General features: G+C 47.6%; 1 protein-coding gene across 2 annotated transcripts; it reads left to right on the top strand.

The window, feature by feature from the left end:
• Positions 1-258: 258 nt before the first annotated feature.
• ARL13A (ADP ribosylation factor like GTPase 13A) lies at positions 259-27,875 on the top strand. 2 transcript variants are annotated; one of them, XM_065556485.1, is made up of 10 exons: positions 259-585; positions 6,099-6,193; positions 12,226-12,296; positions 15,336-15,585; positions 17,274-17,379; positions 20,260-20,465; positions 21,538-21,631; positions 21,746-21,956; positions 24,378-24,476; positions 27,350-27,875. In XM_065556485.1, exons 2-10 carry the CDS (start codon positions 6,135-6,137, stop codon positions 27,424-27,426), a joined length of 1,173 nt encoding a protein of 390 aa, XP_065412557.1. In that variant the 5' UTR covers positions 259-585; positions 6,099-6,134; the 3' UTR covers positions 27,427-27,875. The 2 variants fall into 2 exon arrangements, with proteins under 2 accessions (XP_065412557.1, XP_065412556.1); XM_065556484.1 differs by lacking the exon at positions 259-585 and adding an exon at positions 3,858-3,995.

Here is a 27,875-nt window from a genome sequence, read left to right as displayed (position 1 = left end):
GGGTGCCCGGCTCAGAGAGGCTGGGCTTGGAGCTGGGGGTCAGGGCTGGGTGGGGTCGGGGGGTGCCCGGCTCAGAGGGGCTGGGCTTGGAGCTGGGGGTCAGGGATGGGGTCAGGGGGTGCCCGGCTCAGAGGGGCTTACCATGCTGCCTCCCCCCGAGCCTCAGCGAGCTGCATCCAGGAGCTCCTGCTGCTCGGCCCTCCGGAGCTCACAGCCCCACCCCCTTACCACGCGGCTCCGAGCGGGAGGACCTCAGGCCCCACCCGAGCCTCGCCGCTGCAGTGCTGTCCAGGGCCGCTCCTGGATGCGGCGTGCTGAGGCGCTGGGGGATGGGGGAAGGCGAGGTGAAGGCGGGGAGGAGCCTCCGACATTCTCGTGGGGGCCCCTGTGGGGCCCGGGGCCTGGGGTAAATTGCCCCATTTGACCCCCCCGGGCAGCCCTGGGAAGTGATGGAAGGACTGGGCCCACTGAGGCCCCATAAGACTGTGTGATTGTTCTGAGCTGAAGCGGACCTTGAAACCACAAGGATACTCCTTCAGTGGGGTGCTCCAGCCAGAGCTCCTGTTAGGGTTGGGGTGATCTCTGGTAAGCTTATTAGCTGGTGTGCAGATTCTTTTCCTGTTTTGGGTATGTTTTTTCTGTAGTGCTTTTTACCTTCAGAGAATAAAAGAGGCCTGCACAGGAAGTGCTGTGTGCTCCGTAGCTATAACTGGGCAGCCACACTGTTACCTGTCTTGGAAGACAAAGAGATAACGTCTGCTCAGATTGTCTTTTGCTGGGCTAACACAGTGAAGGCAGGGAACTGCGCAGCCTGGAAATACCAAGGTCAGAAAGGAGAGAGATGCGAGTCTCCACCCAAAAGAGGTGATGGCTGGGGAGCGGGATGCCTGACAGAGGGTGTCATTACTAGAGCACAGGGGGGAAATACTGGTGTAGTTGCCCTGAACTGTGATGTATTTCCCCTTTCCTCTGGTTCTTTTGCCCTGTTTATCATTTTAACCATCTGGTTTAGTAAATAACCCCCTTAAGGCAGGGACCTTGCCTGGTTAGCGTCATGCACTGTGATGAGATCTTTGGATGAAAAGCAAAACCACTAAGTGCTAAGAATTATTGGGCTACATCCTCAGCTGGAGTAAATCAGTGTTGCTCCATGGATTTCACTGGGGCTATGCTGATTACACCACCTACAGATCTGGCCCATTGCTATTCATTTACTAATATCAGAGCAGATAGAAAACTGTCAAGGTATTCATAAGAGGCCAGAAGATAAAAGAACTGGCAGGTGCCACAGGATGGGTTGCCCCCTGGAAATCAAAATTTGCATGCCATGGGGTACGCCATGCATGCTCCTCACCATCCATGCCCTCCACCTCTGCTGAACTCAGCAGTCCAAAATAGCATTGCTGTCTTTAAACCGCTTATGTGTATCATTCTGATCCCTTCCTCTCTCTCTCTGCAAGATGACCCTTCTTCTATCTGTCTGGTTTTTGGCAGATCTCTATCATTTACATCTCCCTAACCCTACACATTCAGTGGCCCATCTTCAGTCCCAGCAATATCCTCCCTAACAGAAAACGGGCACCAGGAATACCCACGATATCCCAAATGACAGTGGGGTCTTTGGTACTTCCCCGTTGCCTCCAGACTCTCATAGCCTTGTGTATAGCATGGTCCATCGCTTCTTGGGCTGAATGCCCTTCACATGATTTCTAATTAATATTGCCCCTCTCTCCCCAGTGCCCCTTCATGTCTTCTGCTCTGTGTTCTGCTGGATTCTATTTGTCCGCTTCCATACACTGCGCTGTAGGAGCCATGTATCCAGCCCACAGATTAATCTGTCCAAATCCCTTTCAGTTTGCTCATGATGTCCTCTCCCTTTGCTGCATCTTCATCCCTGATGCCCTCCCTCCTGTCAAAATTGAGCTACTGGGAAAATTGCAGCTTGGAGCCTTCTCAAGTCCTTTGTCTGTAGGGGGAATGATAGTTTCAGGGGCAGGAAACAGGGGTGTGGCAAACAGAAGCCTGTGGGGGAGAGATAAGAGGCTGGGGGTTGCAGAACAAGCAGCCCCTCCCTGTTTATCACACCTGCCAGCCCCATCGCACAGTGCTTCCTATTCCTAGAAAACAGCTTTCAACCCACATCCTCCTGTGCTTTAAATGCATTGTGAACAAGTCTGGTGCATAGGTGTGCAGTATCCCATGGAGCCCGGAGATCTGGTTCCTCTCCATCTATGCGGTTAGTAATGTAGTCCAAGGATTGTAGCCAATTCAATGGGCTAATTGCCCCTAAACAGCCCTTTCCCTAGTAGTGCTTCTCAGCACTTTCTTCCCACTTCCTGTGTCAGGTTTGCAGATCTGGATTCCCATTGGTGCTCCCTGGTTTCCTTCTGAAATAAGGGAACATCATCTTCTCTTGCTGACCCTGCTGCACCTAGCTGGGTAGTAAATTGCTTTAATCATTTCAAAAAGCATCCAGTGGAAAGTGTCAGATAGTCTATTTATCCACAGAACACATGCAGCAAGAGTAATGACAACATAAGCTTCCCCACACTGCACAGCCAAAGGGTCTCAGGCATAGTTCAGGCTCCATGACCATTCAATAGCTGGCCTCTGGTTGGGCACCAGATGAGGTTGCCAACTCATGCCACCTATGATGGTGGTTTTGTGACCTCTACACCCACCCAGTAGGAACTGCACTCATACCTGCCAGGTTCATTTTACATAGGCCACTGACCAGCAGCAGCCAGATGGTAAAAACTTTGGGCATTTCAAGCTTGGGCTACATATGACCTAGTTATCAGTCACCCATCCAGCCTTCCCTAGTCTGATTCCATCTAAGTAGCCATTTCTTCTTTGCTGCAGTGAGTTTGAACAGTGTCTCTCCCAGGGTTTCACTTACTGACCTGCAAGTTCCAATCATGTGATCAGGCTCACCCTATTCTCTGGCTGACATACTTTCTGCTGGCTGCTTTCAGAACACGCTGTAAGGCCATGTGTTTTGGAAGCTGTATTTTGGGCTCTCTACACTGATTAATATATAACCCATCTTCCTTAATTTTTTGCTATCACTTGGGAACTGTTTCCTTGCATTTGCCTGTGGGACCCTGGGTTCCCCTGTCCTGGATCCTTTGCTTCTGGCTGGTGATCTATTCAAGCTGGTAGATCTGATTTGAATAATATGTCTGACTTTATCATAGAGTGTTCAGATGTTACCCAGTAGCTGCCTTATAAAGATACTAAATAAAAACAAACACTAGTGAATTCACAAGAGCCGGTTATATCTTATTTTTAAAAGGGGGGTGGGAGGAGAGCAACAAAGGCAACTCTCCCCAAGAAAGCAACAGAGGGTCCTGTGGCACCTTTAAGACTAACAGAAGTATTGGAGCATAAGCTTTCGTGAGTGAATGCCCACTTCATCAGACGCAATGCCTTGCGTGGGCATTCACCCACGAAAGCTTATGCTCCAATACTTCTGTTAGTCTTAAAGGTGCCACAGGATCCTCTGTTGCTTTTTACAGATTCAGACTAACACGGCTACCCCTCTGATACTCCCCAAGAAAGGATGCCACATGAGCGGTGAATGGCTGTTGCTCTTTGCAGGTGCTACAGGGCATGAATAGTAATTGGGAGATTAGGCCAATGAGTGATCTGTTACAGCAGATACTGTCTTTGTTGGAAAACCATAGTGGCCAATCCGAGTGCTCCATTTCTCCAAGCCATTTAAAAACAGAGATGGACCTGATTGTTGCTTTATTCAGTGGTCATGCACATGGCATTGTGGATAAAGCAACTCACCCTCCAGCCTTGTAAAATGCAGCAGGAGAGGCAGAGCCGTCAGAACTACATTTCCCATAATGCACAGATCTCCTGGTCTGAACCCATCCTGGGATTAAGAAGGCTACAGGTAGTGACTAGTTTAAATCCAGATTAGATTTAGTTGAATACTGCAGGAAGGAGGAGAGTGTGACCAGCAGCCGGACAGCAGAGGCTAACTGGTGAGAGACTCTGACGTCCACTCCTTTAACATGAGATGATCTTGTCTCCTGGCTGGAATTGGGGCTCAGTTCTGAGGGATTCTTAGCGCAGGAATATTACATGGATTTTCAGGGTGCTGCTGGGAGGGGTGTTTTTTCTCTTCAGGCCTGGGTGGCTGGGCTGGGAGTTTCTAGTCATTCTTTGGGTATTGAAAGAAAGTTCAGGGAAAGATGGTAGCATTTGACTTCAGAAGTCTGGCTGAGGCAGAAGCCAGGGATGGTTCTACCATATAAGAACAGGCAGTTGTTTAGGGAAGCATTGTGTTAGAGGTAGAAGTATTGCAACTGAGGGGTTGCTGGGGAATGGTTACACCTGTCAGTCCTTAAAAATCCCTAGCTCCATCACGTGAGAGGAGGGGGGAAAGTCAGCTATTATTTCTCCACCCCAAAACAAGGTGCCTTGGTCTTTTTCTGCATCCTCATAGGGACCCAGGAGCAGTTTTCAATGTCCTTACATCAAGTAGTACCGTTCTCCCTGAATAAACCTATTGATCTCGGTGGAGTGAGGGGTACTCAGGGTGTCTGAGGGTGCCAGAATCTGGTGGCTGAGGCTTATTATCAGCATGTCACTGAGAACTCCGTTTGGCGGTGATGGGAGTTACTCTGAGTCACAGTGAGTGAGCGGTTGAATGGCTTTGCTTCACTTGTGCTGCTTGCAGTGAACAACGGGCTATCTCCAGTGAGGAATGTCTGATCAGCTGCTGTTCGTTAGGAAAGAAAAATAGTGATACACAATTGGGGGAGGAATAGCTCAGTGGTTTGTGCATTGGCCTTCTAAACCTGGGGTTGTGAGTTCAATCCTTGAGGGGGCCACTTAGGGAACTGGGGTAAAAATCTGTCTAGGGATTGGTCCTGCTTTGAGCAGGGGGTTAGATTAGATGATCTCCTGACGGCCCTTCCAACCCTGATGATGATAAAAAAAAGAAAGCCACAGTGGAGTTACTGTCACTATTATAGTAACTATTTAATATAATAGAAATTATAGTTATTATTATTAAGAAATGTCTGTATTATTTGTATTGTGGAAGTACCTAGAAACCCCCATCTTTGGGCAGGACCCCATTGTGCTAGGCATTGTACAAATAGACTTGCAGTTAGTTCTGGTTATCTGGTTATTCTGTGCTCACAGGACATCTTATTTAAAATTCTGCAATGGAGCAGGAGTTTAATTTTGACTTTCTTAGATATTACCCTTCCCTCTTGTCCTTACCTCTCCCCATTCCCCAGGCCTCCCTACTCCTCCCAGCATCAGGTCAGGTCAACTCTTAAACTGGTGCAAATCAGTGGTTGACTTCAGTGTGGTTATGCTGATTAACATCAGCTGAGAATCTGGCCCTATGCTTAGAGGGCAGAATGGGCAAGGGCAGAAGAAGAGGATAGCATCTAAGAAAAACCCAGTTAAACCCAGTCACAGATTCCTACTAACTGAAGATCTGGCTTAGAATATTGACTATCCTGTCTTCTCAGGTGGACACCCAGTGTGCGGTGGCTGGCCATAGACAAACTGCTGGTGGTTCAGTTCAGAGAAACATCCCAAAGTTTGGAGGCTGCTCTGAACCACTTGGGCCTGCAAAACCAGGCCAGTTATTTATTACTTGTACACTGCAGTAGTACCTAGGGGGTCCACTCAAGGACCAGGACCTGTACAGCCACACAACACAAAGATGGTCCCTGCCTGAAAGAGCTTACAGACTATTTCTCGCAACATTTTAGGAGATTTTAGGGAGAGTGAGGCTAACATGACTACCCCACACACAAAAAGAGGAATTTCAGGCCAGCACAACCCTTCCCAGAAGAGACGGGGGAGCCCAGGCCTATTTGTATGCAGGAGAGGGAAAGTCCTAGGGATCCTGAGAAACTCCAATAAAGCATTATCTACAGCCCAATGGGTGGTCGTTCTGGACAGATGAGCATTGTTATAGCTGGGAGGATGAAGCACAGCACAGTAGAACTGGAGTCTCTGGTGGTTCTGTCCTTGTATCAGTGACGACTCTTCTCTTGGTCACCTTCTGGCTGGCACAGCAGTAAGGAAGGCTTGATGTTCACTTTCTCTGGTATTCCTAGGTACAGAGGTGAGAGGCTCTCCCGTCTCTGCAGAGTATGTTCCAGCTCCTCTCCCACTGCTGGTCTAGGCTGCATGCCATACAGGAACCAATCAGGTAATCCCCCAGGACCCAGTTGCCTCATGACATTTTGTATGTTAACTGCCCACAGCTTTGTGTTAGAAATGAATCAGTGACTGATGGGATGTCTGACCCTTTGCTTTGTCTGGGACAAAGAGAGAGCCCCATTTCTCCACCCCATAGGACTGTCCATGTTGTCAGAGAGGGAGTGTGTTGCATTGTGATGTTTCCAAGCTCTTTGCTTTACCCGTCAAAATAGTGTTAATGTTAAAATATGTTAGAAACAATGAAGAAAATGTTATTAAATTGAAAACCAGATGGGAAAAGATTTAAAGGTCATATCTCACTCCTGCGCTAGACTGGTATGTTCCCTATGCATGCAGAGGACATAAATTCCATTTCACGAAAGATTTCAAAATCTGGCGTTGTTTCAATTTGAAACATACCTGAAAATTTAAAAATTCTCCACAGAGGAAAATTCTGAAGAATTTTCACTCCAGGTTGATTGATATGTTTCCTTTCAACCAAATCCAAAATGTTTTAATTTTGACTTTATTTTATAATACAAAATAAAAAAATTCTAAACACGCATTTAAAAATGTAAATTCAAAATGTTTAGTTTGGAAAATGAGGGAAAGGGATGTTTTGTCTTTGTTGGAACATTTTTCGCTTTTTCTCTGAAATGAAATTTTTGGTGGAGAGGACATGATTTCCTGAAGCATTTCGATTTAGATGGAATTGAATCTTCTGATGGAAAATGGTTCTATTGAAGTTTTTTCTGACTAGCTCTATTGTCCAGTGTTTTGTTTAGTTTTAGGCTAAAATGACCACGCAATAAAGTTTTCACCATTTACATTGGGGAATAGTACCCCTAAAGAAATAGATCTCGGTGCTAGCAAATGTTCTCTGCTATTTAGCCTTCGCTCAGTTTCATCCCATTACTTTTAGTGAGAGCTGAATTCTGCATTTTGTGATAGTATTAGGAATTCTTGCTTTAAAAAAAAAAATTCATGCAGTGATGCGCTACCAGTATTTTAATGCAGGGGTCCCACAAAAGTGTCCCCTTAGCCTGCAATGAGCCATGTATCCCCAGCACATACACCTCAGTAATACAATTAATTGGTTTTCCCATGTAAACAAAATCACTGTCTCCTAGCCATGGAAGGAGACAGCTGCACTTTGCTAGAGATGTCTAGACTGCTACAGCAGGGGTCACCGGGTAGCACTGTTACACATAGTCTTACGCCTTCTTTTTCTTAGCATGTGAGTTAAGGTTCAGTCTCTGAAGAGATGTCATTGTTAGTTTTGTTGTTGCAGATTCTTTAGGGGAGCTGTGGAGGTAGCAGGAGACTTTGCCCTCTGCCTTCATGGAACTAGGCCATTGTTGAGGCAGAGTTGCTCCCTGGGAACTAGGCATTGGCTAGTGGGCAGAGATCCCTGAAAGAAGGGATTGCCTGCATGCTGTTTATGAGTCCCTCCTCCATGGGGAAGCTTACGTGCAAGGCCCCAGATATGCTACTGCTCAGCAGAGGGACAATTCTTTGGGCCAGATTCTCCTTTGCCTTGTACCTTATCTAGTTATTTACACCTGTGCAAAGTGGATGTAAAATGCTCCCAAATCAGAATGTTTCACTCCCACACGTCAGCAGGAACGGTTTGTAGGCAGCCTTGCAGAGGTGCAGGGTTAGGAGAATCAGGCCTTTGTCCCTAATGCAATAATTGAATGGGGTGGGTTGGGGACTCCTTCCCCTAGGAATGTTTTTGAAAATATCTGTCATTTGGCACTATCTCATGGGTCAGTAAGGAAACACTGAGCTCCTCAGCAGGATCTTTGAGCCCCAAGGATAAGTAATCTCTTTCAGGGGGGATTAGCCATGTCCAGTGAAGGGGTGAGCTTCAGCAGAGGCAGGGGAATCGCCCAAACCTCCTTCAAAATTAGTGGCAGAACTAAAACAAGGAGTTCCCCTCCAGCTCATCGCTGTGCTCAGGTCTTGGGAATTTTCTTGTCTGTTGGGACAATGAGTAAAGAAGAATAAAATAGGAGGGGGAAGGTCCCCACCTTAGGTGGCTGTTGGCCCAGGTCTCAGCATCACGGGGCAAAGTGGCATTGATGCATCTTGGGGTTACAGCACTAGAGAAGATGTGGGTCTGACAGGCACTCCTGTGCCCAGGGTGCTGTGTGTGATGTATGTCTGGGGGCAGAACTTTGTCAGGGCATAGCCCTGGTGCTCCTTACCCCCATTCCTGTAAATGCCATTGTTTCGACTCTCTCAGGATAGATGGGGACTCTGCATTGATGTAAACACCAATGTAAGGGGAGGGTCCAGGAGAGAGGGGCTCTGTCACAGGGACCAGCCTTTTCAAGGGAATCAGGGACCAGCTACCTGTGACAGGCCTGTAAGGGAGAACGAGCCAACCCAGGCCCCTTGGCAATAATTAAATCCCTAGGTGGCTGGTTGGCAGCTGATTAGCTAATAAGTCTGATAAAGGGTTACCAGGGCTCAGCTGAGGTGGTTCCTAGAGACAGGAACTTGCAGCAGAGTGGGAGCAGGCCTGGCAGGTGTGCGCCAAGGGGCAAGGAATTCCCAGGCAGTGGCAGGAAGCCTTAGGCTGTCATGAGTCCCCAGAGGAGAGATGCAGGAGGCAGGCCCCTGGCTCTGGGGAAGAATTCTGTCCAGGTAGTGGCAAGAGGCCTTGCTCCAGGGAAGGAACCCAAGCCATGAGAACCCTGCTGGAGGGGACAATCCTGGGCTGGCCCCTAGGGAACAGACTAAGGATGTTTTTTCTGTGTTACTCTTTTACCCTGCCCTCATCCTCAGTGATCCACTCTATGTCCACAAAGGGCCAACTTCCTCCCTGCTCTAATCCCATGAATTCAGGGGAGTTATACCAGGGAGAACTAGACTCAATGAGCCCTTAGGAGAATTCCTCACAAGATGGTGGCTGTAAGTGTTCTCCCCAGGAATTGAAATTAGGGGGATGTTCAAATTTACAGGGGGTGGGCAGGGCTGATGGGAGGTGAGACCGTGAGAGTGAAGCTGGGCTGCATGGCACCATAGTAAAAACTGAAAAATGTTTCATGACCATTTTATTAGATTTTAAAGTCATCACACAAATTAAAGTTGGCTACTCAAGCCTTCTATGAAGCACTACATCTACATCCTTCTTGGTTTCTTGTTATAATTTTGCACAACTCTGCTAATGAACTTCTTGAATGCAATGCATTCATCTTTGGTGGCTTCTCATATGTCTGGTACTTCCATTCCTTCAATTGATATCCTCATTAGTTCATTCACATGATCAGGCAGAAGGCGACTTCTTTCAAAATGCAAAATTCTATTCAATGATGAAAAAGAATGCTCAGCTGTAGCTATTGTGACTGGGAGTAGCAAGAGATGAATTCCTACTTCTTTCAGCCCCAGAAACATAGCATAAAGATCGGGTTGAGCCACAAGTGATGATAAAAAAGAAGTTGAAGTCAAATCTTCATTCATTCGTCGTATGATATTCCACTCTGTGTTCAAATTCTCTATTCTGTCCTGAGCACATGGCAGCCCCATTGCTGGTAGTGCCTCACTCCACTCAACTGTCGATATTTTATAAGACAGTAAAAGCTATGTAGAGGTTGGGTAGAATCTAGAAGTCGCTGTTATAGATTTTTAAGAATCAAGTCTGTACTTTTTCAGTTGTCTTAACAAACACTTCTTGTCCTCTTCACTTAAGGATTCAATATAAATGCCTTCATTAGTCAACTTCTGGACTGAAGTCTTTGCTTCTTCCAGTACTTTTTCAATGGCTAGCTCTCTGATTGATCCAAATGTAGCTTCTATTGCTGGACAAAGATCTACTCCTGTTGTAGCAGATGCCTGGATGGCATTGTTTAATGACCCAAGTGGTTTTAACAGTAGACTTACAAGAGAGAGAATGGCAATAGTCTTCTCTGAACATAGTAGCAAAAGTAATCCACCAGCCTCACTACTTAGATCCATCCCATCTTGGTAGATACTTTCCAAAGTCAGTAATAATGGCTGGAGTAATTTTAAGATAACAGCCCAGGATTGCTCATGAGAAAGCCAGAGGGTTTTCCCAGGTTGGACTAATTTGAACTTCAGTCCCAGTGTATCTTCTACGTTTTCCAAGATATTCAGTCTTTTTGGACTCTTGCTGAAAAAAGAATATAATGAAGACATTAAATGTATAGCTTTTTAAATGTCTTTTGAAGAGTCTGCAACTCATACTAGTGCTAGTTGGAGTAGATGACCTCTGCAGTGTGTATAGGAGAGATTAGGGTTACACTTTTCTCTGAGCAAAGCTTGTGCTCCACCATGTCTTCCAGAGACATTTGCAGCTCCACCAAATGCACAAGCAGCCATCTGTTTGGGGTCCAATTGACAAGCATTTAACTCTTCTAAGATGTGCCTTGTCACAGATGCAGCCAATCTGTCTTCTATAACTTGAACATCTAGAAATGCATCTACTGGCCTACCACTGACATCAAGATAAAGTACACAATAACTTAATACTTGATGCCCATTTGCAGTGGTGCATTCATCAGCCATGTATGTACATTTTTTGAATGTGGTGAGAGAGTTCTTCACTTTTTCAACTGTTGAGTCTTTCCCTGTTGCACCACATGTGTCTAGCCTGTCAGTTGAGTTTCTTGCAGAAAGATAGTGCGCATTTGCTGATCTTGTTCGGAACCAGTGTTCAACTTCAGGATGAACAAGTGACAATGCACTTAACATTGGCCTCCAGTTTGTAGTGTGTGGTATCTCTTGTTTAAATAGAAAGTATGATGCCACAGCCATGTTTGTTCGCATGAACTATGTTGTGTCTCCAGCATTCTTAACAGCCTCATTAAGACTCATCAGTGTTGTCCTTGGTCAGTGGAGATTCAGAGTTCAGAGGTGCTTTCACATGAGTTCACATGAGGTGGGGGGCAAGAAGGTACCTTGTTCGTTCCTCCAACTGCTCACTGTTCGTTCTGGCCACTGTTGATCATTGTGCCACCGTTCACTCCATCGATCTGTTTCCAATGGCCCTGCGCCATCATCTTCTGCTGCCACCTGCCACTGTGACCTCTGTGAGCTGGTCTCTTGAGGTTCCACCCAGCTCTCAGTGATTTCAGCTGAGCTCTCAGTGGGGGAACCTCGTTGCTAGTGCAGACTGGGCCGTCTCTTCCACAGAAACACTGTCCCACAGCTGGTTTAAGCACTTAGACCTGATTTCAGCTGTAGTGGTCACTTAACAAAACAAAAGACTGTCTATGGAGCCTAATCAGCTCTGTCTTTAAACAGTGGAGAGGGGCAGGTCAAATAGTACTTGTGACTCAGGCAGACCATCAAGCAAAACGCCTGTCCCCACCCTCTCTCTTGATGCCCTCAATCAGCGCAGGGTAAGTACAGTTCTACTGCCCTTTGCTCATACAATAAGAATAACACATTTCATACTCTTCCCCGCCCCCCCATGCGCGCATTCAAGTGATTTGTAACCCAACCCCAGACAAAATCTATCACTTGGGCAACGTAGCTCTGTTTGCTGGATACCTAGGTAGATTAGGTGTGAATGTAAATACAGTCTGATCCTGAAGCCTTTCCCCCCAGCCCCAGCTCACCACTAGCTGTCAGGGAGAGCTCATTTAGACTTTGCTTACAAATCATAATCTGAAATTATTAGGTTGGCCAACATCACCTAAATGAATGCACTGACATTGTCATAAAAAACAACAGCGGTATAAGGAAACTAGTCTATGTTCATACTTTTCAAATCTATTATACTTTTTCAGATACACTAATTTTATGATACACTTTATATGCTTTTAAAGTGTGTATTAATGTTTCAATTTCAATTCAAATTTCCAAACAATCACTAAACTGGCAACATTGCATGTAACTAGTTCACAAAACTGGGAGGGGGAAGGTGTTGGGGAAATTCGGGGGCGGGGGGGGGAGGTTAGGGAAATCTCTGTTGGCTGTGATGACCATTTCAAGTTGGAAACCACAGTCCCATAGCTTGGAGGGGAGAATATCTCCTCGGTGCGGGCTAACTTTGTTTTTCTTCCTCATCAGGAAAGTGACCCTCCTTGTCGTGGGCCTGGACAATACAGGGAAAACCTCCCTCATAATGGAGATACAGAGAGGTGAGGAGCTAATTGTCTCCGGTTACTGCTGGAATCTGGGGATATGTCTATGCTGCTGTCAGAGGTGAGAGCGCAGCATGTGTTGACATATCCGAGCTAGCTTTGATCCAGCTATCTCCAATAACAGCAGGACTGAAGCCACCACCAGCAGCAGGGTCTTGGGCAGGGCTGCACAGCCCAGGCTGCTACCTGCAGTACCTCAGCTTTGTTGCTGTGTCTACCTGTGCTGCAGTCACACCTCTGATTGCAGTGTAGACATACCCTGAGTCTCAGATGAACTGACATGACGCCAGAGGCAAAGAGTTTATTGTTCTTTGCAAATAACTTCAAATCTCCCCATCACTGAGGGGATAAATCTTTCTGTGCTTCCAATTATTCCCCTCCATCCTCTGCAGGAGGCAGCATCGTAATAATCCTGTGAGGTCAAAATTGGATCCTAATTGTGTCTTTATGCTCTGGTAGCAGAGTTTGACTTTCTCATGTCTATTAGGTAACTTTATGTAGCTGACATTGTTTGTCTAAGTCCAGCCTAGGGAATGTGGACTCGGACAGTCTATATCACTCACTCTCTGCGGGGCTTGAGGACCAAGCCACTGCTGAGCATCAGAGATATGAATTCACTGCATCAGGCTGTTACACAGGATGCAGGCGTATAGCGTGATGCATCTAGACTTGCAGAGTGTCTGGAATACAACAGCCCCTTCCGCAGAACTGGGATTTAGACAGCCAGATGCAACAGAAATGGGGTATCCACTCAGGTTAAACCTAGGGGATAAGATCGACAGGCCTCAGTCCCTGGGATTCCTGCCAACCCATTTGGCCACTCTAAAACAATCAACAGAGTCATGATATACTGCTAGGATTAACCTAACCTGCCATTGCACAGTAGGAAAGAGGGTGACAGGATGGGGCTATTCCCCCCTCCCCCCAGGCCATGTGCCGAGGCCAAATCTGCCAGGATTTAGGATAGGTCTCTGAACAGGGGTGTCACAGAGCAAGGAGACAGGTTTCAGAGTGGTAGCCATGTTAGTCTGTATCAGCAAAAACAACGAGGAGTCCTTGTGGCACCTTAGAGACTAACAAATTTATTTGGGCATAAGCTTTCGTGGGCTAGAGCCCACTTCATCAGATGCATGAAGTGAAAAATACAGGAGCAGGTATAAATACATGAAAGGATGGGGGTTGCTTTGCCAAGTGTGAGGTCAGTCTAATGAGATAAATCAATTAACAGCAAGATACCAAGGGAGGAAAATAACTTTTGAAGTGGTAAGAGAGTGGCCCATTATAGACAGTTGACAAGCAGGTGTGACAGGTTTCAGAGTAGCAACCGTGTTAGTGTGTATCCGCAAAAAGAATAGGAGTACTTGTGGCACCTTAGAGACTAACAAATTTATTTGAGCATAAGCTTTCGTGGGCTACATCCCACTTGAATAGATATGTGGACAGAGTTGGCATCGGGCTTTGTTGCAAGGATAGGTTCCTGGGTTAGTGTTTTTGTTCAGTGATGTGTGGTTGCTGGTGAGTATTTGTTTCAGGTTTGGGGGGGCTGTCTGTAGGCCTGGCCTGTCTCCAAAGGTCTGTTAGAGTGAGGGATCATCCTTCAGGATAGGTTGTAGATCTTTGATGATGCGCTGGAGAGGTTTTAGTTGGGGGCTGAAGGTGACAGCTAGTGGCGTTCTGTTACTTTCTTTGTTGGGCCTGTCTTGTAGTAGGTGACTTCTCAGTACCCTTCTGGCTCTGTCAATCTGTTTCTTCACTTCACCAGGTGGGTATTGCAGTTTTAAGAACGCTTGATAAAGATTCTGTAGGTGTTTGTCTCTCTCTGAGGGATTGGAGTAAATGCAGTTGTATCTTAGCGCTTGGCTGTAGACAATGGATCGCGTGGTGTAGTCTGGATGAAAGCTGGAAGCATGTAGGTAAGTATAGCGGTTAGTAGGTTTCCGGTATAGGGCGGTGTTTATGTGCCCATCGCTTATTAGCACTATAGTGTCTAGGAAGTGGACCTCTTGTGTGGACTGGTCCAGCTGAGTTTGATGGTAGGGTGGAAATCGTTGAAATCTTGGTGGAATTCCTCAAGGGCCTCCTTCCCATGGGTCCAGATGACGAAGATGTCATCAATGTAGCACAAGTAGAGTAGGGGTGTAAGGGGACGAGATCCGAGGAAGCTTGTTCTAAGTCGTCCATAAAAATGTTGGCATACTGAGGGGCCATGCAGGTACCCATAGCAGTTAGGCTGACTTGAAGGTATAAATTGTCCCCAAATCTGAAATAGTTGTGGGTGAGGACAAAGTATTTATACCTGTTCCTGTATTTTTCACTTCATGCATCTGATGAATTGGGCTCTAGCCCATGAAAGCTTATGCCCAAATAAATTTGTTAATCTCTAAGGTGCCACAAGGACTCCTTGTTGTTTTTACAGAGCAAGGAGTTTGTGCTTCAGTTTGACCTGAAGTCATGATGCTGACCAAGACTGACTTAATCCCTGCTTGAATCACCTACTTTAAGACAGGAAATGGATCTGAAACAGCCATAGCCTACAGCAAACACAGTCCTAGGATTAACCTACCTACAGTATTTTTCTGGCCCCTATCACTGGGCTATCTGTACTACCTTCCAATCTGTAATGCAGTTATCCTTTCAGGGCCATCCCGTTATCCCCATTTTACTGATTGGGGAATGGAGGCAGAGGGGGACTAAATGACTCACCTGAGTCACACTAGCCATCTGTGGCAGAGTAAGGAATTGAACCTGGGTCTTCTAAGGTCCAGGCTAGTGCCCTAACCACTGGACCACCCTACTTTAACTCCAGGGGCTAAGGGCCTGAGAACTCCCTGGAGTGTCCATAGAGAATGTAGTCCTGGTGTTTCCCAGAATTGCCAATGTATCCCCTTTAAATGAGAACAGGAATGTAGCTGAAGGGGGTTAATGCTAATACAGGGGATCCTTGCTATAAACCATATCTGGGAACAAGGGATAATAATGTTCAGTGTTTGTCTGGGGGCTGCATGTGTGTTACTGTGTGTGCTGTTCTCTCTGCAGTGCTCTCGTGTGAGGTGCTCCCCACAACAAAGCCTAACCAGACAGAACTCAGAGTGGACCGGTTTGAAGTCTCCCTTGTCGACCTATCTGGGGGGCAGAGGTTGCGGGGCACATGGCGTAATCACTACGGTGACACTCACGGGATTATCTTTGTTCTGGACTCCAGCGATGTGCTGCGGATGGAAGAGGCCAAGAGAACCTTGAGCCGTCTTCTGGCTCACCCTAGGATTTCAGGGAAGCCCCTGTTACTGTAAGGCTACCTCTCCCTTGCATTGAAATGCTCCTTGGCCATTCCAGTAAACGGGGTTACTGCACATCCAGGCAGGAACCTCAAAGGCAATATTCAGGGATACCAGTGCTGAAACAGCATGTGTGAGGGGCACCCAGGATCGGAACGAATGAGGGAGATGAATTAAGAGAGGATTGTCCCTTTGGATTAGGGCTGGTGGGGTGATTAGAAAGAAGCACAGTGCAGGTGAGACCAGCACGGAGTGAAAGTAGGATAGTTCTGCAGACCCCACTTCTCTTGTGTTCTCTGCAGAGTAGAGCTGCAGGTGCCTCAGTGATGATCATTAGTTATATTGCACAGAGATGTGCCTGGCATGTTGCAGGTGCATAAAGAAGGTCCCTGCTCCATGGAGCTGTCAGTCTAAACTGGGTGAAGAGACAGTAGGGTAGAGGGGTTCATGGGTTCCCACACAGAGCAGATAGTACATCTGCTTAGTCTTGTTGGTTGCCATTGGGTCTCCTTAAGGTGTCTGAGTTTTAACATGACTCAGCAGTTACTGTAGTATGGTGGGTTATTTTAGGGAATGAGACAGGTGCAGCTTATCTGGGAGACTCTGCCAAGCATTGGGGTGATGGTACGCTCCCCATAGGACTCTGTGCTCTGAGTGTTAACTGGGCCTGGCTGACACGATGCAGAAAGAAAAGCCCAGCCACACGGTTCTGTTCACATCAGTTTGGAACCATGGCTTTGTGTTCCCTCAGCTTAGCACATCCTGAACTGCTCTGGAAATGTTGGTGGCAACATGTGAACAAATAGGCCCTTGTCACTGAGCCCCTCAGTCCTATCTCATAGTGTCTCCACCAGTCCCTTGTGTTCCATTGGCATGGTGTCTGTACTGCCGGGATGGATGGGACAAAGCAGTTAGTCTGTGAAGCGGGGGGCGGCGGCAGAGCATGACAGTGGGTTATAAGGAAAGGGTGGGGGCCCAGGCTCAGGGCTAGGTGGAGGGGCCAGTCCTGATCCCACTGAGGTGAATGTAATTTTTGCCATTGACTCAAACAGGAGCAGGCCTGGGGTGAAGTGAATGTTAGGGATGAACAAAGCCTACCCCAAATCACAATTGTGCATTTGGAACCATGAGCCAGTTGGGGGTTCTCCTGTCCATGTGACAGAGACTGTGGATTCCATCCCTCTGCTTCAGCAGTCCCAAACTTTCACATGGTCCTCTCCACTCTAGAGATAAGAAGTTTGTGTAGTTAAAACCTGTCCCTGCCAGGCGTCTAGGGAAACTTTTGGGGGCTTTTGACAGACTCTGCCAAACCCAAAGTGAAGCTTCTTGCTGCCTCAGATTTGTCTGAGTTTCTGCAGCTGAGTTTGGTGGGTTTGTTTGATCCCATTCTAGAGCTTGGGACAGATGGTCACAGAGTGGTGGTCTGGGCTGAACCAGGCCCTTGCAAGCTCCCACAAGCTCATACATGAACCTCACTGGCTGTCTTTGGAATTTGCCATGTTGCCTTTGAATAAACCTCAAACTGCAGGGTTACCAAATCATGCCAACCACCCTGGACAAGCTCCCCACAGCACTAGCCTGGCTCCACCCCCCCTCAGGAGTGAGACTGAAGAAAGACAATGTTGAGCTACTGTAGGGGCTCTGCTGGCCAGTGAGGTCTTGTCCTTCTCTCTCCTTCCTCCCTTCTCATTGCTCCCAGGCTGGCCAATAAACAGGACAAGGTTGATGCCCTCCTCCCATGTGAGCTGATCGAATGCCTGTCCCTGGAGAAGCTTGTGAACGAAAACAAGTCACTGTGCCGCATCGTAAGTGTGAGAAGGGTTTGACCAGCTTGATGTAGTTGGCACCATTCCCACCGATCTCATTCATCTTCATGCTTATACAGGAATTGTGACTCCAGAGAACGCTTTATTCTGTGGGCCTTTTGCCATCAGCATCAAAGGGAATTATGTAGAGGGGAGGTAACATGGGCATGTGGAACATGCAGACCAGCACTGTCAAAAGTGCCCAGTGATTTTTTGGAGTGGCTCATTTTCTTGGAGCCCAATTTGAGATACCTTGGGCCTGAGCACCCGCAGCTCCCACAGTCTTGCACCCCCATACTAAGGGGGCTTAAGCTGGGCTCCTGGCACACAAAATCAGTGGCCATTTTTGAAAATTTTGGCCATAGTATTTTTGGAGAGACCCTTCATACAGAGCCTCATGTTGAGTAGGGGGAGTGATGGGACCAGCTCCCAGGACATCTGGGAGTGCCAGGGGAGGAAGATGCATGGCCCCATGAGCATCTCTGCATCAGCCCCTGCAGTAAGGCACTGGGATGTGAATCTGGCAGATACACAAGCAAAGGTTCCCTGGGAATTATAAACATTTCTCCTCATTTTATGCCACCACCTCAGCATTGGTGAGGACATTAAAGGACATTATTTATTCGGTATCTAGTGTCCTATCACCAGTATTTAACAGGGAGCGGCTGAGAAGCATTTGGCCTATGAAGAGGGGTGTACTCACCATCTGTAGCATCCCCTTGTGTCAAGGCACAATGCTGTAAGAGGTCCTCATCCCCGGTGCCTCCTACTGGATGCCTGCCTCTCGCCAGGTCTTGTGTGGCTCAGCCCTCCAGCCAAGTCAAAATCCAAACCCTCCAGGGGCAACAAAAAAGTCCACCCAAAAGTCCTAACAAATCCAAAGTCATAATTCTTCAGCCCCTCTCAGGCCAAACTAACATCTACCTCTTCTCCAGCAGAATTCCCCACGTGGCCTCCCTCCCCCAGGGACTCTGGCAGGTTACCTCTGGTGTCTCCCAGTTACAAGCCCTGTCCCAGGACTCCTCTCACAGGGGCCAAACCAACCTGCTTCCCAAGGGTTTCTTCTATCCATTCTAGGTCCTAACTCGGGACTTCGCCCAAGAGAGTCTACTCTGCTCCCTGGGGGTTTCTTCTCTCTCCTTATTCCCTTCCCAGGAGCCAGTGTTTACATGTAGACTCTCTGGTTGGGAGGCCTAGGCCAGCTCTCTTCTCAGAGCCTAATGACAGGAGCGCCACCACTTTCTCCCTTCTCCAGGGGTCCTGATGGTTCTCTTGTGGCTGTCACTGTCAATGCTGAGCCCTCGTTCAGGGCTTGTCCCCACCCAGGGCTGCTCTACCTCCTGTGGGCTCCTCCCAGCCTGCAGCAGCTGCAGCACCTTGCTTGCAAGCGCTTCCTTCTCTCACCTTTCCGTTTAAGGAACTTTTCCTTTACACCAGTGGTTCTCAAAGCTGGTCCGCCGCTTGTTCAGGGAAAGCCCCTAGTGGGCCGGGTCGGTTTGTTTACCTGCTGCGTCCGCAGGTTCGGCCAATCGCGGCTCCCACTGGCCACGGTTCGCCGCTCCAGGCCAATGGGGGCTGCGGGAAGTGGTGTGGGGCCAAGGGATATGCTGGCCACCCTTCCCGTAGCCCCCATTGGCCTGGAGCAGTGAGCCTCAGCCAGTGGGAGCCGTGATACAGGGCCGCCGGGGGGGGGGAGGGGGAGGCAAGTGGGGCAATTTGCCCCAGGCCCCACAGGGGCCCCCACGAGAATATAGTATTCTATAATATTGCAACTTTTTTTAATGGAAGGGGCCCCTGAAATTGCTTTGCCCCAGGCCCCCTGAATCCTCTGGGCGGCCCTGCCGTGATCAGCCGAACCTGCAGACAAAGCAGGTAAACAAACCAGCCAGCCCGCCAGGGGCTTTCCCTGAACAAGCGGCGGACCGGCTTTGAGAACCATTGCTTTACACTATTCTAGCTCAGCTGTTCCATTGCTATTAGCTAAAGCGGCAGCACTGCCTGCTCTCAGGTGTAGCCCACAGGGTCGTTGTGAGCCAAAGTAGGCCCTAATTCTCCTGAAGGGCCATTGGACCCATGACAGCCTAATAAAAATAAGGCCCAAACCATAATCCACACCACTCAGGCTGTCTTGCAGCTAGCAGACCGCTAAGTGTGAGGTTGAGATTAGGATTCCACTGGGTGGAAGGGGAATGTCATATACAGGCAGGTGTTTGTCACCACCAGTGCCCTCTATGGAACCTGTTCAAGTGTGTGACCATGTTATGCAGAGGTCTTCAGAGGATATAAACACTGCTTCAGCTGAGATTGTCCTTGGTTTACTTGGTGGCGGCCTGTGGGGTTTTGGAGCAGGATTCCCCATGCAGCCTGGGAGTGGTTTAGCATGCTGGAATGCTGTCAGTCTCTCTGCACTTCTAGATCTTATGTGGGAGAGGGGAAACTTCTCCATATGCTTTGCAACCAGGGAGCCATTTCCTGTTAGCCCTCTCCTATCCAGGCCATCTCATGTCAAAGGACTCAGCGGGTTTCCTCCAACTTGCTGATCAGGTGATTCTGTCTCAGATACAGAAATCTATGGCACGGCCCCAGGTCTGCAACCTGATGGCCAGACACTAGAGCTGACTTAATCCTTAGCCTAATTGGGCAATCAGATGTGTGTCCTGCATGTTATTGCTAACCTTGATCTGGGACTCTTGTGATCTGTAGCAGTCGGTGTGCCAGTGAGCCATACAGAGACTTCCCCCTGGTTGCAGTAGTAGAAGCCAGGCAGCTGGCCTTCTCCTTGTGGTGAGCTGCTCTCAGCAGTTGTTCAGGTACCTTTCCTCCTCGCTGCTTTGCTGTCATGCAGCTGCAGATGCTGACTCGGGCTTTCTCTGCCCACAGGAGCCATCTTCAGCAACCAAAAGTCTGCATAAAAGCCAGTCCCGGACCATCCTGCAGGGACTCCGCTGGCTCCTGCACACCATTGCCATCAACTACAGTGTCCTGAGTGCCCGGGTACAACAAGACAGCCCTGACCAGCCAGCCCCCCGAGAGCAAGAGGCTCCCAGGAGAGCAGCGCGGGCCCACAGCCAGACTCGGGGGGAGAGGTTTGCTCTATGGAGAGTTAATATTCTGGGCCATGCCCTGCCCTTGGTCTGACATCAGTGTATTTTAACTGTGGATCTGGGTGCAGACAGCAAGCCTAGAAGAGGGGGATTCATTCTTCAAAGCCAAAGGCTTCCCTCCCTCCCCAGAGCTAACACATTTCTCACTCTTCTCCTCTCCCTTACACCGGTGTAAGTCAGGAATAACTCCAGTGAAGCCCAAGAAGTTACCCCAGTGAAAATGGGAGCAGAATCCGGCTCCAGAATGACACTGCACCACAACGAAAAGTGATGCGCAGAGCTCTGTAATTATAGGACTCAAGAGGGTCTTCACGATACGCAGTAACTAACCCATTTCTAGTGATATTGGAGTAGCTGCGAACTTCCTCACACACTTTCATCTCCCAGCAGGGGCTGTGCCAGCATCTCCCCTGGTGCCTCGAGAGCTGAGCCCGTGTGTGCAAACCAATGGGGAGAGGGGTGGCTATATTCAAAACTGGGAGCATGAAAGAGGCGGCCATTTTAGCTGGCATGGTGACAATGGGGTGTGGGGAGGCGCTTCCCTGGGACTAGACTGGGAGAGAGAACTTTGGGCAGGGCATGTACATGGGGCCTCTGGTAAAGCCCTCAGGGAACAAGAGCTGGTGCATGAGGTGTGGCTGCTGTAGGTCCGTGAGCGGGGAAAGTGATGGATGCCTGCTGGGAGCTGACAGAAGCACCTTCAGGCATACAGGGGGCTCTTGGTCACATGCTCAGCAGAGGCCTGGGACTGGCTCCATGGAATGGCTGGCTGGAGAGATGCTACAGAATGTTAAGGGCCTCCGTCAGCATCCGAGGACCTGCGCCTCTGAGCTCCTCAACGGGGCAAGAGCGTGGGGACAGGATTTCATTTGGGCCTGTAGTTCATAGGCATCCACGCTCTGGTCTCTGAATTCCTGCTGTCTGGTGTTGTGCCCTTCTTTGCCACAGCCGGGCAGCAAGGGACACTGTAGCTAAGGGCTGTGGGAGGAAAAATATTGTGGCGGGGGGGTGTGTGTGTCAATTTATTAATTTGTCTGTGCTTTCCTGTCCCTAGGCCATTGCTGGCCAGAAGGGAGAGTTCCCAAGAAGGAAGCGCCAAGATAGGGGAGTACAAACTACTACAGCCCATCCAGAACACACTCTCACAGGTAACCTGCCCCTTCACTCATTCCTCACCCCTTAATATAGCTGTTCCTGTGACTATTCTGCCAAACAGTGACTGACCTCTGGTAATGGACTTCCCCCACCTCTTCTCCGCACAGAAGGAGGAAGGCCCAAAGGTACTCAAGAGAAGGAGAAAGAAAGGGAAGGTGAAGAAGAAAGGGTTGGTGCAGTGTGGGAGCATGGCTGATGAAGAGGAAGGGAAAGCTTGGGGAGGAGAGAACAGAGCAAGTGCTGCAGTTGGGCTCCTCCACAGCAACAGAGTTGGCCAGGAGAAACCACTCCCCCAGGGGACAACTCCTCTCCCAGCAGGTAACAGTATTAGTAGGCGTCAGACTGAAAGAAGGTTCTAGCAGGGGTGCTGGAACAATTTGTATAGTGGGAGTGCTGAGAGCCATTGAACCAAACTGTAAACCCTGTATATGATGGAAACCACTTCAAGCCAGGGGAATCCAAACAGCACATCTCACACATGTAAACACTAAGGCTGTGTGAAAAGTTTAGCTGGAACCCAGCACCCACCTCAAGTCAGGGTGGGTCCAGTTTATAACCAAACCTGCAAACAATCAGAGCAGGTCCATCCAGGGTGTTCCCATCACATGGGCCCTCTAAATTTCACCTAGCATGTTATTTTTAGATGGTGGGTTGTGACGGTGGCCTGATTCCTGCCCTCTCCTGGGGTTTGTGACCTTCTCTACTAAGCCTGTCCCCCAAATCCTGCAGTGGTATCAAGAAGTACATGTACCTGTTCCCCATTCCCTCACCATGGAATTGGAAATCCTTGTGCTGCAGTCACTAATATACTAAACAGGTGGTAGCAGATCCCTATAAGGCTTTACTGCCATAGCTAAGGAACTTTTTTTGTGGATTTTTGTGGAATTTGAACCTCTGAGTCAACCTGCTTTGGGTGCCGTGGTGTAGGCCACCTGCCAATGAACCTGTCACTGTCTGGTCCATGTGACATAAATATCTGCAGAACTTATTCTTCTCTAGTGAGTATGTAGTTACCCCCTGAATGCCACATGCTAAGCATAAAAACATAGGAACGGCCATACTGGGTCAGATCAATGGTCCATCTATCCCAGTATCCTGTCATCTAACTGCAGCCAATGCCAGATACTTTAGAGGGAGTGAACAGAACAGGGCAATTTATTGAGTGATCCATCCACTGCCATCCAGTCCATTTCTAGCAGTCTGGGGTTTAGGGACACCCAGAGCATGGGGTTGTGTCCCTGACCATCTTGATTAATAGCCATTGATGGACCTATCCTCCATGAACTTATCTAATTCATTTTTTGAATCCAGTTATACTTTTGGCCTTCACAGCATCCCCTAGCAATGAGAGCCACAGGTTGACTGTGCATTATGTGAAGAAAGACTTCCTTTTGTTTGTTTTAAACCTGTTGCCTGTTAATTTCATTGGGTGACTCCTAGTGCTTGTGTTATGTGAAGGGGTAAATAACACTTCCTTATGCACTTTCTCCACCCGTCGTGATTTTATAGACCTCTATAACATCCCCCCTTAGTTGTCTCTTTTCCAAGCTTTACAGTCCCAATTTTTTTTAACTGCTCCTCATATGGAAGCTGTTCCATATCCTTAATCATTTTTGTTGCCCTTCTCTGTACCTTTTCCAATTCTAATATATCTTTTTTGAGATGGGACAACCAGAACTACATGCAATATTCAAGGTGTGGGCGTACCATGGAGTTATATAGTGACATTATGATATTTTCTATCTTAGTATCTATCCCTTTCCTAATGGCTCCTAACATTGTTACCTTTTTTGACTGCCTCTTCACATTTGAGCAGATTGTTTCAGAGAACTATCCACGATGACTCCATGATCTCTTTCTTGAATGGTAACAGCTAATTTAGACCCCATCATTTTGTATGTATCATTGGTATTACATTTTTCAAGGTGCATTACTTTGCATTTATCAACATTGAGTGTCATCTGCCATTTTCTTTTGCAGTCACGCAGTTTTGTGAGATCCCTTTTTGTAATTCTTTGCAGTCTCCTTTGGACTTAACTATCTATAGTAATTTTGTATCATCTGCAAACTTTTCCACATCACTATTTATCCCTTTTTCCAGGTCATTTATGAATAGGTTGTACAGCACTGGTTCTCATACAGATCCCTAGGTGATCCTGCTATTTACCTCTCCACTGTGAAAACTGACGGCTTATTCCTACCCTTTGTTTCCTATTTTTAACCAGTTACTGAGCTATGAGAGTTTCCACTTATCCCATGACTGCTTACTTTGCTCCTTTGCTTTGCTAGGGTTACCATATTTAAAAAATAAAAAAAGAGGACACTCCACGGGCCCTGGCCCCGCCCCTTTCCCACCCCTGGCCCCACCCAACTCCGCCCCTTCCCCGCCCCTACCCCAAAGTTCCCGCCCTAACTCCCCCTCCTCCCTCGCAGCCACGCGAAAAGGGCTGCCCGAGCGCTACCGGCTTCACGGTTTGCTGGGCAGCCTCTAGACCCTGCGCCCCCAGCCGGCACTTCCCCAGCGCAGCTGGAGCCCGGGAGGGGAAGCGCCCAGCCGGGGGCGCAGGGTCTGGAGGCTGCCCGGCAAACCGTGAAGCCGGTAGCGCTCAGGCTTCGGGCAGCCCCAGGAAAATACTGATGTTCTCAGAAAGCTGTTGGGCAAAGTTTTCCCACCTAGTGTAATGACCACAAAAAATCCGTGTCCCACTGTTAAATCCAACTTCATTTCATTTAATCCAGGGCAGAGCACAAAGAAGAAAAAGAAGAAAATTAAAAATAAAATCAAGTCCCAGGAGGCCTCATTGGAGCCACAGAATGAAGGAATCTCGGGTACCTTTGGTCAGTATTTCCCAGGTGAAGTGTGTATGCAAGAGGGGATGCTGTACATCTGCTGTCCATGTTCCTGCAAAGAGTGGGAAGGGTTCGATCTGCTATCGTCTGTGTTTCTTGGATCAGGAAAGCTTGTGAAATGTTATGGCTTGTTTGTATTGCGTCAAGTTACTGGTGGATTTCAAACTGACCATGGGGAATCCTCTTTGCAGGTTTCAGAGTAGCAGCCGTGTTAGTCTGTATCGGCAAAAAGAACGAGAAGTCCTTGTGGCACCTTAGAGACTAACAAATTTATTTTGTTTATTTAATGCTGTCTGCAGTCAGTATCTTCCCCCAACTTGTTGCTGGCCTGAGGAATGGTTGGGAATGGTATGTTCAGTCAGCAAGGAGTTGTGAGAGGTATTGGTTTGATTTGTTTTGCAGCATAGCTTGTAGCCTGGGATGGTCTCAGACTGAACAGTGATGGTTATCTGGGTGGGTATTGGAGATCAAGGTTTAAAAGGGATAGCCAGATGTGCCCAGAGGATACTGAGAACATACAATGGTTCAAGGCAACTCTGATACTGTGACATACCAGCATATAATCCAGACTAGTCAGTGGCTGTGTCATCCCTGCCTTGTAACCTGGGGTGCCTTGCCATGCCTTGCTCCCGTAATCTCCAACTGGAGTGCTCATAACCAGCCACCAGCAGGCAGGCCACTCCCAGATGTGGCTGTGTAACTGCTGCCTGCCAGTCATACCCTGGCTCTCACCAGCCTGGTTATACTACAGGATGACCCCAACACACTCCCAGTCCCGGACTTTCCCCCAGAAATGTACATCTTGTACTGTCCGGCCCTCTCCAGGACTGTCCGCAAATATTAAGTTCATTATTCCTTTAAGGGAATAATATACATCAGTGTATCATGATAAATGAAGTTACCCAGACATTTTAACACAATGGATTGGATGAAACAATAAAACAAGTTTATTAGCTACAAAGAGAGATTTGAAGTGAATACAAATAATGAGGCATAACTATCTATAGTAATTTTGTATCATCTGCAAACTTTTCCACATGACTATTTATCCCTTTTTCCAGGTCATTTATGAATATGTTGTACAGTGTTTATTAGCTACAAAGAGAGATTTGAAGTGAATACAAATAATGAGGCATAAAAGTCAGAAATAGTTACATGAAAAATAAAAATAAAATGCTTACTAGTGCGTAATTTAACAAACTGTATTAGATTCTAGCAACATTTCTCACCACATACTTTCAGCAAGATTATTGACCAAACTCTTCAGGTCAGGAGCCACCCCCCCAGAGTCCAATGGCTGTTTCCTTTTGTCTTCTGAGGTTCAGAGAATGTGATGGGCAGGGAGAAAGTGATCCTTTGGGGGTGTTTTCTCCTCCTTTTATTAATTTCAGTCCCCCTCTTGGAAAAACATTTCCAGCTGAGAACCAGGAAATAGTCTATGTAGAAGGATGTTCCCTGCTGGGGTTTTTTTTTGCACCTGTTAGAGCTTTCTTTGTTTTCCCTTCCTGCTTGATGACTCTGTTTACTGCTTAAATGCAAATTAAGGCAAACACACATTCCTTTGTTTAGGACAGACCTGTTTACCAACTTCTGCTTGGGCGGGGCTGTTGGGTTTGGAACGGGGAAATCTTATAACTTCACATACACTGTTGCCACACGTATGTTATCAGGACAATACTGACCAGTGAATTACGAGTTTTCAAATGATGCCTTACAAGGCATACCTTGTACATAGATCATTATAATAGTGTGTCAAGTGTGAATACAGGGGTGTATTCCATCACAGATGCCCTCTATTCCTAGGGGTGAAATCTGATTTGAGGGCTTGAGAGTCAGGCTGAAAAGGAATGGGGATAGGGGACAGCCTGTCCAGAAAGGAGGGGAATACTTCAGACCTTTAGCTGGGACTGCTGTCAAGGGATTGTCAGACATCAAAGTTCATTTGATTTTCCAAAGTTATATCTCAAAAGTCTGCACCGGGTGAGTGACTCTACTCTCTCAGAGAACTTTTCCCCGAAAGAAGGCAGCTGCCTTTTTTTATGATGGTGGCTGGTGAATGATATAGATGTTTTTGCATACATTAGCTGACGTGGATTGTTAATGCTGTTTGGCCTTTCCACACGAGGGATGGGAGAATGTCTTTAAGGTTATTAGACAGGATTTTGGAGGTTATTTTGGCTCAGATGGGCAGTTTTTGCTTAGATGAACAAAGAGCCCCTTTAGTCATTTTCTTGCTGGACTTAAAACTACCCTTTCTTTAGAGCTAGCTTATGTGTGGGTGAGTGGTGGCAGCGAGCCAAGCAGGAAGCTACCCCAGCCACTGATGCAGAATGAATTCCTTTTCTAGAGCATCTTGCTGCACTTGCTGGAAAGAAGTAGATTTGCTCCTGCTCCTCTTTATTTGAAGAGGGCTGGAGAAAAGAGCGGATAGGGAGTTATGAATTATGGGTAAGCTTTGTTGTCTGGGAAACAAGCAAGGTCTGTGCTCAGCATTATCATTCGTGGGGGGGTGTCTCATGCTGTCATAGGGCCTGATCCAAAGCTTATCAACGTCAATGGGAGCCTTTCTATTGACTACATAGATTGTAAGGCCAGAAGAGATCATTGTGATCATCTAGTGAGTCTGTCCTCCTGCATAACACAGGCCAGAGAACCTCACCCCATAACTTCAGCATCAAGCCCAGAACTTCTGATCTAATGGGCTTTGAATCAGGCCCATAATATACTGTCCAGGAACAGGAGTCCTGCACGCTGGTCATCAGTTTTGCCCCAAGAGGTTGGTGGGTTCTCATTGTCTTGCTCAGCAGCAGGACTTAAAATCTTTCCTTTGTTATTAATGATGGGTTTTTATTTTCTCTCAGACTTGTATCGAAGGGCAATGCTGGCTCTGAAAATGAGGCAAGAGCGGAGGAAGCAGCCTTCTGCTATCACTCCCTGAAGAAAAGCTCCATATTGTTGACCGCATAAATGTGGTCTCCACCAGGCATGAGAAGTTGATGGCAGATTGTTCTGTGCTGTTATTGCTGTTGGTGTGAGGTTCTATGTTGCTCTCTAACGGTGCAATGTATCTGTGCTCCCACTCAGAACCTCCCAAGTCCCAAAGGGTATCCACGAGCATGTGCAGTCAGTATCAGCTCAGGCAGTGAGATTGTCTAACCTAATGGAAACTCTGCTCGAGAGACAAGATTCTCAGGGCTTGTAGGCTACAAAGGTGGAGTCTCAAGCAGCAAGTCTTCAAAATATAAAGACCAATATTTTCCTCCTAGGGACTGTGGGAATGTCTGGGATTCACACGTGTAAGCTGAAATGTCACATGTGTAAAGAATTCTGCCAGCAACCTGGATGCAAACATCTGAATAAAAGGAAATGGAACATTTCTACACCTGA

Source organism: Chrysemys picta, chromosome 9 (genome assembly GCF_011386835.1).
Source record: "Chrysemys picta bellii isolate R12L10 chromosome 9, ASM1138683v2, whole genome shotgun sequence".
Lineage (NCBI taxonomy): Eukaryota > Metazoa > Chordata > Testudines > Emydidae > Chrysemys > Chrysemys picta.
Note: the sequence above shows the minus strand (reverse complement) of the source record. Positions and strands in the feature narration are given on the sequence as shown.

What these genes read in the sequence shown, in the direction of transcription:
- ARL13A (XM_065556485.1), top strand. Translation starts at nt 6,135, where the DNA reads ATGTTCCAGCTCCTCTCCCACTGCTGGTCTAGGCTGCATGCCATACAG. An exon ending in AGCCAGACTCGGGGGGAGAG is followed by an intron (nt 20,466 to 21,537) that starts GTTTGCTCTATG and finishes TCCTGTCCCTAG; the next exon opens with GCCATTGCTGGCCAGAAGGG. An exon ending in AGGAATCTCGGGTACCTTTG is followed by an intron (nt 24,477 to 27,349) that starts GTCAGTATTTCC and finishes ATTTTCTCTCAG; the next exon opens with ACTTGTATCGAAGGGCAATG.